Raw genomic sequence first — 15,574 nt, forward strand, 5'->3', positions numbered from 1 at the left:
ATATTAATTACATAGAATCCCTTCCTTTTATACTTTCTCTCTCTTCTGACTCATATATCCCAAAACATCCAATTTTTGCGCTATTTTTAGTTCGATGTTTGCTCCATTATTGCACTCCTTATTTTACGCATAATTTCAAGTTATGTGATTTGGGGGGTTTCAAATTTGTTCAAATAAGGTCTATTATTTCAAATTATTAGGGAAATAATTTATTTCATAATAATTAGTTGGTCTATTATTTCAAATTATTATGAAAATAATTTATTTCATAATAAATTTTCATAAAATTAAATAATGCATTTTATTTTAAGTCATTGAAATTTGTTCTATATTATAGAAGAGAGATCCATTGTTTCTTCTATACCTTAATTTGAACTATAATATACATTGCAAATTATTATGAAAGTAAAATAAGATCCAATTATTTCTATAGTCGACGACTTGAAAGTTGATTTGAACTATAATATCCAAATTATTTCTCCTTTTTGGTTGCATGTATGATTTTATTAAATTATCTGTTTTTGCAATGTCATACATAGAAAGTAAAGTATAGTAAAAACGAATACAGTTGCATCATACATAGAAAGTAAAGTATAATACATTCTCATACCTGTAACACATACTGTTGTTGGAGTGTAAATCATACATATAACACTGGCATCATATATATATAAAGTAAAGTATAATACGTTCTCATACATATAATGTGAAATATTTTTACTTAAATATAAATCATACATAGAAAGTAAAATATAGTACATTCACATGCACATAGAACATGTTGTTGAGGTGTAAATCATACATATAACACTAGCATCACATGTAGAAAAAAATTGTGTAATACATTCTCATATGTGTAAATTTCATAAACAATGTCAAAATATCATTCAAACTGGGTAATGTATTATAATTTCTCATACAATACTGTGCAAGTTTTTACTAAAAAATAAATACACTAAGAGGGGGCGTAGGTGCCATTGGCTATTCGTGATGGAGCCGACGGTGGCGACAGTGGGAGAGGAATGAGAAATAGCATCGATCTTGGCGGCTGGTCGCCCTTGCGTGCTCACCGGTGTGAGGAAGAGTAGTAGAACGGTGAAGGCGTCGTTGACTGTTCGTGATGGTGCCGGTGGTGGCGACAATGGGAGAGGAACGAGAAACGATGTCAATCTTGGCGTCTGGTCGCCCTTGTGTGTTCTCCGGCGTGAGGAAGAGGAGTAGAGCGGTGAACGATGGTGATAGCCGTAAACTAGAGGCAGAGGTGTTGGTTTTTTTGAGTGAAATGAAGAGAGATGTTTCAGGATATTTTTTAAATTTGAATTACAGTTAATATTTTTAAGCACCCACAAAATTAGAATAGTAATTACTGTTGTTATTAAGATAAGAGAAAAATTGAATATGCTTTTATTTCCATAATTTAAGGAGAAACAGTTTCCTCATTGGAGTTACGTATGAGGTACATTGACATGTATATATATTTTCTCAAATCTGAGAGAGAGGGAAAATCAATTCAACTAAATAAGCTTAAAAATCAGGTCCAAAGCTTTTTGATTTGGCTGACCTTGAACTACGTCTTGATTGACTTTCTTCCAATGGCTCAACTATTTTTCTTTTAAGAGGAGAAATAGAAGAACTTGCATCTTGTTCAAAAGAATCTTTTTTCTTGGGAAATATATGCTCAAAAAAGTTAGCATGTAAAGATTCAATAATTGTGTGAGGACTTGAATTCTCAAGATTTAAAAATCTATAAGCCTTACTAGTTTGTGAATAACCAATAAACACACAATCTACTCCTCTATAGCCAATCTTGATTAAATGTTGATCCGGTAATCGAACATGAGCCAAGCAACCTCATACTTTAAAATAATTTATATTTAGTTTTCGATTATTCCAAAGTTCATATGGAGATGCATCATGATTCCTGGAAGTAATTCTTTTCTAAATATGACATGCTAAAAGTAAGGCTTCAGTCAACAAAGTTTTAGACATACCAGATTCATAAAGCATAGAATTAACCAAAATGCTTCAGTCCACTTGATCTTCCGTTACAAATGCTTCTGTGACTATTGCCACAAGATCATCTTTTTTTTATTTTCTTTTTCTTTCTTCTTTTCAGCTTTGAGAATTCTACGATCACGCGCATAGTGACCAACTTTGTGACAATGATAGCATTCACCAGATTTAAAATTGGCACCATTACGCTTGAAATTTGTAGTCTTCTTTGCCTTTGAAATTTTTTTATTTTCAGGTTCCGTCTTGGTTGATTTTTCTTCAACCATATGAGCTTTCATGACAGGTTCCTTCAAACTATTATTATCGCGCCATCATGTCTCTTGTTCAATTTGCATGTGTTGCAACAATTGTTCAAGTGTCAAATCTTCTTTTTTGTGTAAGAGTTTGCTTCGGTACTCTTTTCAAGATGGGGGAAGTTTTGATACAATAGCACCAACATGAAAGTTTTCATCAAGAGAAATTCAAGATATAGCAATTTTATTAGCTATAAGTTGGAATTCTTGTACTTGTTCAGTGATTGACTTGTCATCAACCATTTTTAATTCCATCTAATTTGAAATGAAAAATTTCTTAGAACTCGCCTCTTTTGCTAAATAAATAACTTGAAGAGTGTCCCATATCTCTTTAGCATATTTGCATTTAACATAATATTGATCATAATATTTATTGGACATTCCTCCAAGAGTATAATTCTTGCACAAATAATCATCATATTGTCACTTGGCAATTTGTTCTTTAATCAAATTAGCCTCGTCAAATGCTACCTCAGAACCAGGAGCATTAGGACAAGGTTCTTCAAGAACATATACCAACTTTAAACGTTTTAAAAAGAATTCCATCTTTCCACACCATCTAGAAAAATTTTTGTCATCAAATATTTTAAAATTAGGATTAGGAAAAGATGGAATACTTTTTGATATTGATGTAGAAGCCATTGAGACAACTATCTTCAAATTGTTAGAACAATAATGATAATTGTACAAGAATTCAAAATAAAACTTGCTTGGCTTAAAGGCATGATAATGCTCTTCTTGAAGATAGTTGGAGTCTCTCCCACGAGCAAACGGAAGAACTAGTAACAACCCTATCTTTGGGATTCAACTAAGCCACAAAACAAGCAGCATTCAAGAATGTTGCTCTTCTATTCTTGAATTGGTGATTTCACCATTTGATCAATGTCTCTCAAATATTTGTTTAAGGGGATAAGTGTTTTTTGAGTACTTGTCTTTTCAAATAAAAGAAAACACTATTTATAGGATAAAAGTTTCATGCAAGAGAAGAGTATTAATTAAGTAATAGTTAATAGGTTCACGTATATTTTAAAAGCAAAAATGTCTTTCTTTCAAGAACCTAAAACATCAAACTTAATGAATAATGAATTTGTCAAATTCATGTTCTTTGTAACTCAAAACTTTAAGTGATGCACTTGTTTCAAAACTAATTGGAACGTAACTCTTAAAAATCTTTAATCGATGTATTTGTTTTAAAATTTATTGAAACATAAACTTAACAATAACTAATATAAAACAAATTATAGTATTAGCGATACAAAGGCTATTGATATATGCATAAGCATGGTTAAAGATAAAATTATCCTTAATACGTAATCAAGCAAAACTAATTCGAATATTATTAATACACCATATTATTAATACACCATATTCAGTAATATTCTTCTATAGTTTAATCCACAACTTTGTTCCAATATTGTTTAGACTCTACTAAACAAGAACTTACATATTCTACAATGGATTGAATTAAGTTCGAACTGATTCATACAATTTGTAATTATCAAATCTTTTTGCCTCCCTCAAATAGTCTCTATTGCAATTGTAACATACTGATACAATATTAATCAAGTAGGCTTGTGACACTTAATTAGCTCAACTAGAACCTTGAAATTTTCTGTTGAACTCCCATTTGGTTTCACAGCTTCTAATGCTTTTTCTTTTAGCCCTTCAACATTTTGCCTTAATACCTTACCTTTATCCTCATTGCAAAAAGTATCCAATGCACTAATTGTTCCACTTTTAGTGAAATTCCCACCTTCAATTTGCAAACCAATTTGCCAAACATTCTCCACCATTCTACTATTCAACTTTTGGTCACCAAAAGAAGGCCTACATATCATAGGCACACCATATGATATGCTTTCCAAAATAGAGTTCCATCCACAATGTGTTACAAATACACCAACAGATGAATGTGCCAAGATTTCCAATTGGGGTGCCCAAGAAACTATTTTCCCAAATTCATTTGTCCTTTCAAGAAAACCTTTAGGCAAAATCTTGACCCCATTGTCTTTTAATGACCAAATAAAAGGTACCCTTTTGGCTTCTAATGCTTCTGCTATTGCCACAATTTCATTAGGAGGTAATGTTGTGACAGTACCAAAACTTAAGTACACAACTGATTTTTCATTTTGCTTGTCAAGCCATTTGATACATCCACTTTCATCAGAATTAACATCTGAAATAACTTTCTTTGATGACTGTAGGACTAAAGGGCCAATATTTAGTACCTTTTGGAGCTTTGATTTGAGATCATTGTTGATTTTTGGATCCAATTCCTCGAAAGAGTTCAGTACAACACCATCTGCTTTGTGCAAATTTAGTGCCATGTTGTATAACAAAGATGGAAATCCCCCCTCTAAATTATGTGCTACAACTTCTTGTGGCATGTCACTGATCCTTAAATTTGTTGAAAATCCTGGAATTTTTAATAATGTTTCCTCGTTCGATCGAATTAAATCAGTGTACAAATGGACAGACAAAGAACATGATCCAGCAGTCCAAAATGCAATCCAAGGGACATTCATTTTCTTAGCAAAGTCACAACAAAACCATAAAAATGCATCACTGATAATGCAAGAAAACTTCACACCTATTTCCTCCTCTGCCTCTTTCATTGATTTTTCGAAATTAGTTGGAGTTGATTGTATGAAGACTTGTATGGCTTCACAACCAATAGGGGTGTCATTGCCTTGTTTGACACCATCCCAAACATTGTAAATCTTGATGTTTTCTTGGTTTGGAGCTTTTGAGAAAATTGAGGTGTTGGAATTTGATGTGTTGAAGAAGGAAAAAATTGAGTTTGATGGTAAAAATGGAGAGATTTTTTGGACAAGTGTGAGTAAAGGAACTGCATGGCTACCAAAAGGAAAAGCAAGAACTGCAATATGAAGTTGAGAAGCAGTCATTCTTTTGTTGTTGAGTTTGTTTAAGTGAAAGTTGACCTTTTTATAGTTTGTTGTGGGTTCACTTGGGATTGTGTGGTAGATAAATGGTTGGTGGTTGTACTTTGCTTGTTGGGGGTTAGTTGAAGATAAAACCAACCATTTTGGGGGTTGATGCATGTGATTAATTGGTTTCTTGAAAGGTGGATGCAAAAGTAATGGATTCTGCTCATAATTTAAACTCAAGATGATTACAATTCATCTCTCGATTAGTGTGAGCCGTTATTATCATTGATCCTTGACATATTTAATGCCAAATGTATAGAGTGGGAATAATATAATTTAGAAGTTCAATATTTCTCTACGGCCAAGTAGTCCATATGTTCAGTTTTTTAAATTAATTCATATTTCATTTATGATTTTATACTGAATATGTCACTTATGATAGTATTTAATAGTCTTCAATATTTAGCCATGTTTCTAAAGAAAAAAGAGTTGCTTCTTCGACTTTACAAATCAGTGGTGCGAAAATGATGATTACATACTTCTATAATTACAATCATAATGAAATCTAATTTGTTATTATTGCTGTTATTTTTTGTAAACGTTCGATACGAAGAAATATTTACCTTACCTACATTCGATGGGTCCACTAGAAACCTTCATTATTCAACATAGAAGCATAATTACACAAGGAATTCACTAGAGTGGAAGATGTGCCAGGCATTTGAGTTTGGCAGGATCTACGGTAATGTGAGCTACACGGCGAACAAAATCGAATTGTAAATTATACAAATCGTAACTCGAGTCAAATAAAAAAAAAAAGACTAACGGCTTAGTTTAACTTGATTTGATGTTAAAAAAGAATCGATTATAATTAATTTGCTTTGATTTTAATTAAAATAAGTCAAATCGAATCAAACTAATTCAATATTATATTTATATAATTTTTAAAAATATTTATTATTATATAATTTATAAATATTTCTTAAACTTTTTCATATTTTTTTAATCAACATATTATTTCAAGTTTAAACTTAAAATTTTGAATGGTTCAATAAGTTTTATAACTAATAAATATTAGTAACTCAAATAAAACCCAAATCAATATTAATGCTTACAAAAAGATTCAATTAAACACTAGGAATAACAATAATGTTGGATATCTATTATTTAGTTGTATAAATACATGAACTAAATTTTTTTTTAATATTTAATGTTATTTAACACGTAAGATTATTGTATCTTGCTAGGTGTAAAAAAATATTTGAAGCACAAATTAATTATATGGTTATATGAAGACTTTATCGAATAAAATTGGAAAAACTCAAAAAATTCGAAAACATCAAAAGTACGAAATTGAAAAATCCAAATTTTATTAATTTAATTTGCTCTATAAATTTAAAAATCCAACATAAATAATAAGCTGGAATGTACGGTAGATATTGGCTCTACGTATTGCGTACTCTTTTGGACGTGGAAACTTTGGCTGCCACAGATTTTTTTTTTTTCCAAAAAATGTTTCTTTGATTTTTCTTTTTCGTGTAAAAATTTTGATCGTTAAACGGGACACCCGAACAAACTCTTTATGGTCCGCCTTTAGAATTAAGTTGAGCTTTTAATGTATTTGATTGCTCCATCCAAATAATTATATTACCCTCCCCGTTTTAAAAAGAATAATTTAGTTTTTTAATTTATTTAAAATAATAATTTTTTTGGTTATATTTAATTTTAATTTTTCACGTGATATATTTAAGATTATAAAATTAAAAAATATTATAATAATTGACATAACTTTAATTTATGATCATAAAATTCAAAAATTTCTTTATTTTCTTAAATTTCATGTCAAGTCAAACTAGGTTATTCTTTATGAAATAAAAAAGTACTATATCTATATCTATCTATCTATCTATCTATCTATCTATCTATCTCTCTCTCTCTCTCTCTCTCTCTATATATATATATATATATATTGTCACGACCCACACTAACGGATCGTACGGGTACCTACACTATTATAAGTAGATAGGAGAACCTTTATTACCAAACTAAAAATATGCGGAAGAGTTCTGTTTTTAAGGAAATATAAATTAAATTAAATACTAATAAATAAACTTTTCAAAAACTTATTACAAATGTTCTTCACTATCCTAAGACTTAGTCAGACATGTACAAGAGCTATCTACTACAACATAGACTGATAATAAAAAAAATAATACAAAGATTCAAACATTTGTCAGGAAGAAAGTGTAGAAGTTAGTGCTGAATATCTTCATCTATCTAGTAACTGCAAACTAACCTGCATCCAGTCTACACTCCAAGAAGGAATATAGAAGAGTGGGGTCAGTACAACCACACGTACTGGTAGGCATCATCGGCCGACCATGTTAGTTCATATAATCATAAAATAGAATTAAGGAAAAATAAATCATGACCTGAATGAAATATAATTCAACTAAGGTTGTAATAATATTATTACTTTACCTATATAAGTTACATCATCCAACTACTCTTCCAACTCCATCAATATTATATTCGCTACTATCATACTCTAGCCTCATTAATTCACACCATCAACCACAATCCAACCTAATACATCATCATTCCTCTTTATTCACCTTATCTTTTTTTATTACTCGTATTCACAGGAACAAATCTGTATCATAGACAACCCAAACTAAATTCTCGGGCTGACAACCAAATGTTCTCTTATAATATTAAAGAATGATAACTAGCCATTCGGTAAGCTACAATTGAAACACGTATAAATGAAGCAAGTCAACCAACATATAAGTAAGTACAAAATTTTACATTTTGAAATACATATCACACAATCAAATACCCAATGAATCAATAATACAGCAATAACAAATCAAACAGTGCTCACAAACAAGCCACATAATCATCAAAAGTATCTACCATACCGTAAACATCCACAGACTCAACACAAATATGTACACACATACTATGAGACTTATTTTTGCCCAAATAGTCATGACCTGCAGGGAACAATCTATGTTCATGTACCGTATCAGTGTGGTACATGATCCAACATATACATATTCGTATCGGCGTGGTACCCGATCCAATATATACATATTCGTACCGGCGTGGTACCCAATCCAATATATAAATATCCGTACCGGCGTGGTATCTGATCCAACATATACATATTCGTGCCGGCGTGGTACCTGACCCAACATATAAATATCCGTACCAACATGATACCCGATCCAACATATACATATCCGTACCGGCGTGGTACCCGATCCAACATAGAAATATCCGTACTGATATGGTATCTGATCCAACATATAAATATCCGTACCGGCGTGGTACCCGATCCAACATATACATATCCGTACCAGCGTGGTACCCGATCCAACATATACATATCCGTACCAGCGTGGTACCTAATCCAACATATACATATCTATGCCGGTGTGGTACCCGATCCAATATATAAATAGCTGTACCGGCGTGGTACCCGATCCAACATATACATATCCGTACCGGCGTAGTACCCGATCCAACATATACGTATCCGTACCGGCGTGCTACCCGGTCCAACATAAACTAGTAATATCAATATCAAATTTACACTTCCTCACAGCATACAACACGATGTACCAAGTTTACAAGTACACTTAAAGTCATGAGATAATTCCATCAAGTAAATTATAATAATCATTTATACACGCATCAACAATCCAAACATCAACAATTTCATACATGTCGAATACCAATCAACAAATCATTCATCACATTACTTTAAAGAGTTATCATTATCAAACAAGCCACTCATAGGCACAATTCAATAAATAATCATTATCACCAATTTAGCCTTTCATGGGCATCCAATAGATCTAGTATTTTTATCAATATCAAAACAATAATATCATAAAATAAATCACAATTCGCTTCTTACGCATACAAGTCACTATTGGAGCCTTAATTACACATTAATTATTAAAAATATCATTATCTTCTTAAATACCGCAACTTGAATTCTAACATCACCACCTATAATTAATACATTCATGCGTATCATTATCCTCTACCTTTTTCCATATAATACAATCATCACACTAATTCAAGTCATCTATCCCTTAGATATTACTATGCTCATCAATACTCGATCTTAGCATAATTCTCCTCATCATATTATTGCACAATACATACAACTTAATACCATTACAACTCAACTAGGTTCATCACTAGAACAACTAAAAAAAACATCATGTTCATTTATTACAGTTACAACAATCTTCTTTCGGGCACATAACACATAGTATAATAAATATCACATAATCAATCAATAATATAACTTTGAGGATTAAAGTTAAGTTCTCATATCTTTATCCACCTCAATTCCATGCCCGTAGGCCTAGACACGCTTTATCCCATCAATTCTAAGTTATAAAATATAAAATAACACAATCTTCTACTCATTAAACCTAGCCTACCTGGACGCAAGCTTTTGGAAGAAACAAGCTGCAATGAAGATGCTCTTCCCTTTCCTTTATACCTTGGAATAATCAATCATCTAAAAATCAAGCAATTATAAGAGTAATTAAATAATTACTCTTCAAAAAAATCTCTTGGGGATTCAAATCTACTAAATTCTACCCTTAATTCAAGTTCTATATCATTCCCCAATGTCAATTAACCATTAATTAGCTCTTTCAAGTTTAACCCATCCCCATTAATTGAGTTTCTATACTAAAGGTTTCATCTTTACGGAATTCAAGGTTCCTAACCACCAAAATTCATAATCTAGTTTATGAAATTTATGTTAGGAATCTTTAGTTTACGATTTAGAATCAGCTCTACGTCATATTAAAAACACCCATGAGTATTCACCAAAAGAATTCCACCATTAAATATTTCTTTAAGGATTCTAAGATGTTAAAGAATTAAAATACGAAGAAAATAAGGAAAACTTACTTCAACGAAGGAATTTGAGCTTAAGCCTTGGGAAATCACCTCTTTAGGGTTGGGGAATGAAATTTAGGATTTTTAGACCTAAAATACGGTTGAAGCTGATTTAAATACCATCAGAATTTTCGTTACAGCGAAATCCCATTTCAGCTCAGAAAATGCTTAGTAAAACGGTCATAACGTTTTATTCAGAATTCGGATAATGCTACTTTATTGATTTCTTAAACAATGTGCCTGACGTTAAATTTTGGTATTGCTACTTTATTGATTTCTCAAGCAATGTGTCCGACGTTAAATTTTGGTATTGCTACTTTATTGATTTCTCAAACAATGTGGCTAACGTTAAATTTTGATAGTACTATCTTATTGATTTCTCAAGAAATATGACCGACGTTAAGTTTTGATATTGCTGTGAGACGTGATTGAATCGGATGACACGAGCCAACATGGTGATGATAATAATTAAAAAATCAATAACAAAGTGATATAAAGTAATGAATCCAATGAATAATTCTAAAGAAATAATCACGAAGTTTCAATAATTGAATTAATCCTTCTTCAAAAGTATCTATAAGATTTAGTAATGAGACTTGGGTACTTTTGTATGTTTTACTGATATGTGAGTTGACCTGTATTACCTACTTGATTGTATTTTTAAGATTGATTGTGTGACATATACTTGAAAAAGTGAAACTCTGTACTTACTTGCTATATGTTGGTCGACTTGCTTTATTTATACTTCTTGTAATCGTAGCTCACTCGATTAGCTAGTTATTATTCTCTAATGTTATAAGAGACTATTTTGTTGTTAGCCTGAAAGTTAGTGTTAGTTGTCTATGATTATCGGGTTGATCCTATGAATGTGGGTAATGAAAAAGGTATTGTGAATAAAGGGATAATAGTGATGACTGGTATTGGGTTGTGGCGGATGGTGAATTAATGAGGCTAGACTATCTTAGTGGTGAATATAATCTCGTTAATAGAGTAGAAAAATTATAAATTATATAGGCAAAGTGTTATAATGATATTACGGTATTAGTTGAATTATATTTCATTTAAGATGTCATGATTTATTTTCTTTGATTCTATTTTATGATTTAGTGGACTAATACTGATCGAGCGATGATGCCTACCAGTACATGTGTTTGTACTAACCTTACTCTTCTACATTTCTTCTTGGGGTGTAGAATGGATGCAGGTTAGTTTGTAGTTACTAGATGAATGACGATATTCAGCACTAACTTTTGCACTTCCTTCATGGCACATGTTAGAGTCTTTGTGTTTTTTGTTTTATCATCAGTTTATTTTATAATAGATAGCTCTTGTACATGTAATATGTCTGACCAAGTCTTAGGATAGTGAAGGACAGTTGTAAGAAGTTTTTGAAAAAGTTTATCATTGGTATTTAATTCAGTATTTTCTTAAAAATAGAAGTCTTTCGCATATTTTTAGTTGGATAATAGGGGATCTCTTAACTGCTTAGAATAGTATAGGTGCTCGAACAATCCGTTAATTTGAGTCGTGATATACATATAATATGAATATGATATATTAAAATTGTGAAGATCCTTAGAAAAATAATTTAAATTTTTTATTCTTTAGCAAAAGATTCTATAATAGAAAAAATAATCTTTTACTATTTTTTTAAAAAAATTATTAATTATTTTCTCTTTTGTTTTTTAAAAAAATGCAATAAAATCTAGAAAAATGTTTAGAAAAAAAGAGAAAGAAGATAAATTCAAATGGAGGCAATAGAGATATCACATTATCTTGTTTATATTTTTTCTTTTGTTTTTATATGTATTAATTGATTGATTGATTACTAAAATCATGTGCAAAATAGATAGTTGCTTCATAAGGTAAAGATTTCATTTCCCTTATTTCACTTGCAACGTTTAAAACTATTTATTTATATTCAACTTTGAATTTTCACTACGAAAAAAAATATCTTATGAAATAAGTTTAGATTCTGTTAAATAGATTTGCGAATCGAAAGCGAAAACTGAAACAAAGTCTTTTGCAAGACTGCGTATAATAAACCGTTGTGGTTCGGTAATGAAAAGTTTGGTGTATCAAGCTGACTTTTAAAGCTGACCCAAATCACCCGTACTTACTATAATCTTGACTTGTCAAAAAATGGAAAAAAGAAAAACCTTCATTTCCCCACTTTTTTGTCTTCTTTTTATTATTATTGATTTTAGTTTATGTTGCTCCGACTCTTCATAAATGTTAGCTAGTGCGTGCCGGATTTTCCTCAGATAGTGTATTTTTAGAGAATTCAACATGGGTGCAGCATAGAAAGTGAAGAGTGCAACATAGAATTTCTAGTTTGGTATATCAGCGATATATTAGTTGTATATATCTTGGTTGCTGTATACACATACTCTCTTCCTCCTAATTGGTTCATTCGAATTTGTATTGCTCTTTTTGGTGCTAGTTTTCTTTAGTTGATTCTGCTCTTGACAAAGTAAGATCATGTCTCTGCCTTCTCTCGACATAAACATTAATCGCGGTTTGCTTGACAACTTTGGAAACCTGAAATTGTTGAGAAATTAGTTGTTGGAATTTTGGATTTCTTTACAGTCTGCACTTCGAAACAGGATGTAATTACAAATCCCTATGTGGTAGTTATGTATAAGTTAGACTACGCGGCCTTTCAACTTTGTATTCTTTATGATTGCTGTTGAGAATTCCTCGAGCATTCGACTAGGAAAAGCTGGATGTATTACAATTGCAATGTGGTAGTTATGTATAAGTTGAACTACACCCTCTTGCAGAAATGGACGGTAAACTGGGTACAATAGACCATTGTGGTCCAGCCCTTTCCCGGAGCCCATGTATAGTGGGAGCTTCAGTGCATCTGGCTGCCCTTTTTTGTGATTGTTGTTGAGAATGTCTTGAGCATTTGACTAAGAAGCGCGCCCAGGTATGCTTGTCTTAAAATCATTATGCATTGCTCCTGATTGAATCCATTTGTTATTATGCTTAGGGAATGCAACTGCAGAGTTTTCTGCACTTCAAGTTCATTTTTCATGGCTATTTATACATAGTCATCGCACATTTCCTTTTCTGATCTTGTAATAAATATACTGAGATAGGGAGGTCATAGTCATCGCACATTTTCTCAGACTTTTGACTTCTATTGCTTGGATGAGCCTAATAACCTGAAGTTATCACTTGGAGTCACTTAAACATATCATGCTATGTAAAATAAAATTTATATATCAAATACTACGGACCAAATTATAATTTCGACCAACATTAATCTTACTAAAACCAAGAGCATTATTCGACAATAAACTTAGCAAGTTTCATCTGATAGGGAGGGGAGCTCCTAGGAAGGGGTAAAAACGAAGAATAGTATTTTACAGTAAACTACTATTCCTATCTACACAAACAAAAAAAAGTTCCAGCTGATAATACATAGTTGCATATTGCAATTATAACGTATTAATAACAATCAAGTGAGCTTGTGACGTTTAACTAGATCTGCTAGAGCTTTGAAATTTTGTGTTGAACTTCCATTTTCTGGTTTCACAGATGCTAATGCTCTTGCTTTTAGCCCTACAACATTTTGCCTTAGAACCTTCCCTTTATCGTCGTTGAAGAAAATATCCAATGCACTCATTGTTCCACTTTTGGTGAAACTCCCACCTTCAATTTGTAAACCAATCTCCCAAACACTCTCCACCAATCTACTATTCAGTTTTTGGTCAGCAAAAGAAGGCCTACAAATCATCGGCACACCATGTGATATGCTTTCCAGAACGGAGTTCCATCCACCATGTGATACATGAACACAAATAGATGAATGTGCCAAGATTTCCAACTGGGGTGCCCAAGAAACTATCTCCCCAAATTCCTCAGCTCTTTCAAGAAAAACTTTGGGCAAAATCTTGACATCATTGTCTTTCAATGACCAAATAAAAGGTACCTTTTTCGCTTCTAGGGCATCTGCTATTGCCAAAGTTTCATTAGGGAGTAATGTTGTTATAGTTCCAAAACTAATATACACAACTGACTTCTGATTTTGCTTGTCGAGCCATTCGATGCATCCACTTTCATCAGAATCAACCTCTAAAGATACGTTATTTGATGATTCTAGTACTAAAGGGCCAACGTTGTACACCTTTTGGAGCTTGGATTTGAGGTCTTTGTTGATCGTTGGACTCAGTTCCTCAAAGGAATTCACTACCACAGCAACAGCCTTGTGCAAAGTTAATGCCATATTGTAAAGTATAGATGGCACTGCCCCCTCTAAATTCTCTGCTACTTCTGGTGGCACGTCACTGATCCTTAAACTTGATGGAAATCCTGGAATGTTTAAAGATGTTCCCTTGTTCGATCGAATCAAATCAGCGTACAAATGAGCAGATAAAGAATAAGAACTACTTATCCATTAGGCAATCCAATGAACGTCAATTTTCTCAGCCAATTCACAAGAAAACCATAAGAATGCATCACTAAAAATGCAAGAAAATTTCACACCTCTTTCCTCCTCCGCCTCTTTCATCGATTTCTCAAAATTAGCCGGAGTTGATTGTATGAAAAGTTCAATGGCTTCATGTCCAAAAGGGGTGTCATTTCCTTCTTTGACACCATCCCAAACATCGTAGACTTTGAGGTTGTTTAATTTTGATGATTTAGAGAAGGTTAAGGTGTTGGATTGTGATGTGTTGAACTAGGAAAAAAGTGTGTTTGATGGTAGAAATGAAGATAGTTTTTGCATAACATTGAGTAAACAGGTTGGATGACTGCTAAAAGGGAAAGCAAAAAGTGCAATGTGAAGTTGAGAACAATGAGTAGTAGTCATTCTTTTGTTGTTGTCTTTTCCAAGTTTGTTCAAAGTTGAGGTTTAGGCTCTTCTCAAGTTTATTTATAGTAGATTTTTTTAATAGGTTCTAATGGGATTGTGAGGTAGATAATATAATAGGGGAAAATTACTCGGAAAGGTCATTCTTAAGAGTTAACTATATAAATAATAGTCCTTTTTGATATTACAAAAATGATTTTATTAATATTAATTGGTGCAAGTGTGTTTTCTTCTTCGTGATATGCCTAGTTCTATATTGTTTCCCCTTTTTCAATATTAATATCTAAGTACTTATTTTCCTTCTGACTAAATTATATCCTTAAACGAGATTATAAAACATAACTACTTACGCAACACTTAATTAGTTATTGTTCAGCTCGATTAATGTCACTTGGGTTGAAAAGAACCGAATTAAAATGACCTAAATAATGAGTTACTGTTCAGCTCGTCTAATTTTTAACAAGTCTTATACAGATATATTTTTTGGTTTGTTTTGTTTTTACTATAATTTGCTTAAGACTAAATTAAAACAAAAAAAAAAATCTCATTTCTTTCTTTTTATTGTAGCTATTTATAACAGATTAAATTAAAAAAATGTTCTTCCGTAAAACATTCTACAAAATTACTCA

The 15,574-nt window shown here is 31.9% G+C and overlaps 1 protein-coding gene and 1 pseudogene across 1 annotated transcript; both read right to left on the bottom strand.

Annotated features, from left to right (window-relative positions):
• Positions 1-3,868: 3,868 nt before the first annotated feature.
• LOC107843659 (anthocyanidin 3-O-glucosyltransferase-like) lies at positions 3,869-5,212 on the bottom strand. The gene is given in 1 exon segment (NM_001324611.1): positions 3,869-5,212. A coding segment is annotated over 1 exon segment (1,344 nt).
• Positions 5,213-13,403: 8,191 nt separating this feature from the next.
• LOC107845101 lies at positions 13,404-15,017 on the bottom strand (annotated as a pseudogene).
• Positions 15,018-15,574: the final 557 nt, after the last annotated feature.

This window comes from Capsicum annuum, chromosome 10 (assembly GCF_002878395.1).
Source record: "Capsicum annuum cultivar UCD-10X-F1 chromosome 10, UCD10Xv1.1, whole genome shotgun sequence".
Taxonomy (NCBI): Eukaryota; Viridiplantae; Streptophyta; class Magnoliopsida; order Solanales; family Solanaceae; genus Capsicum; species Capsicum annuum.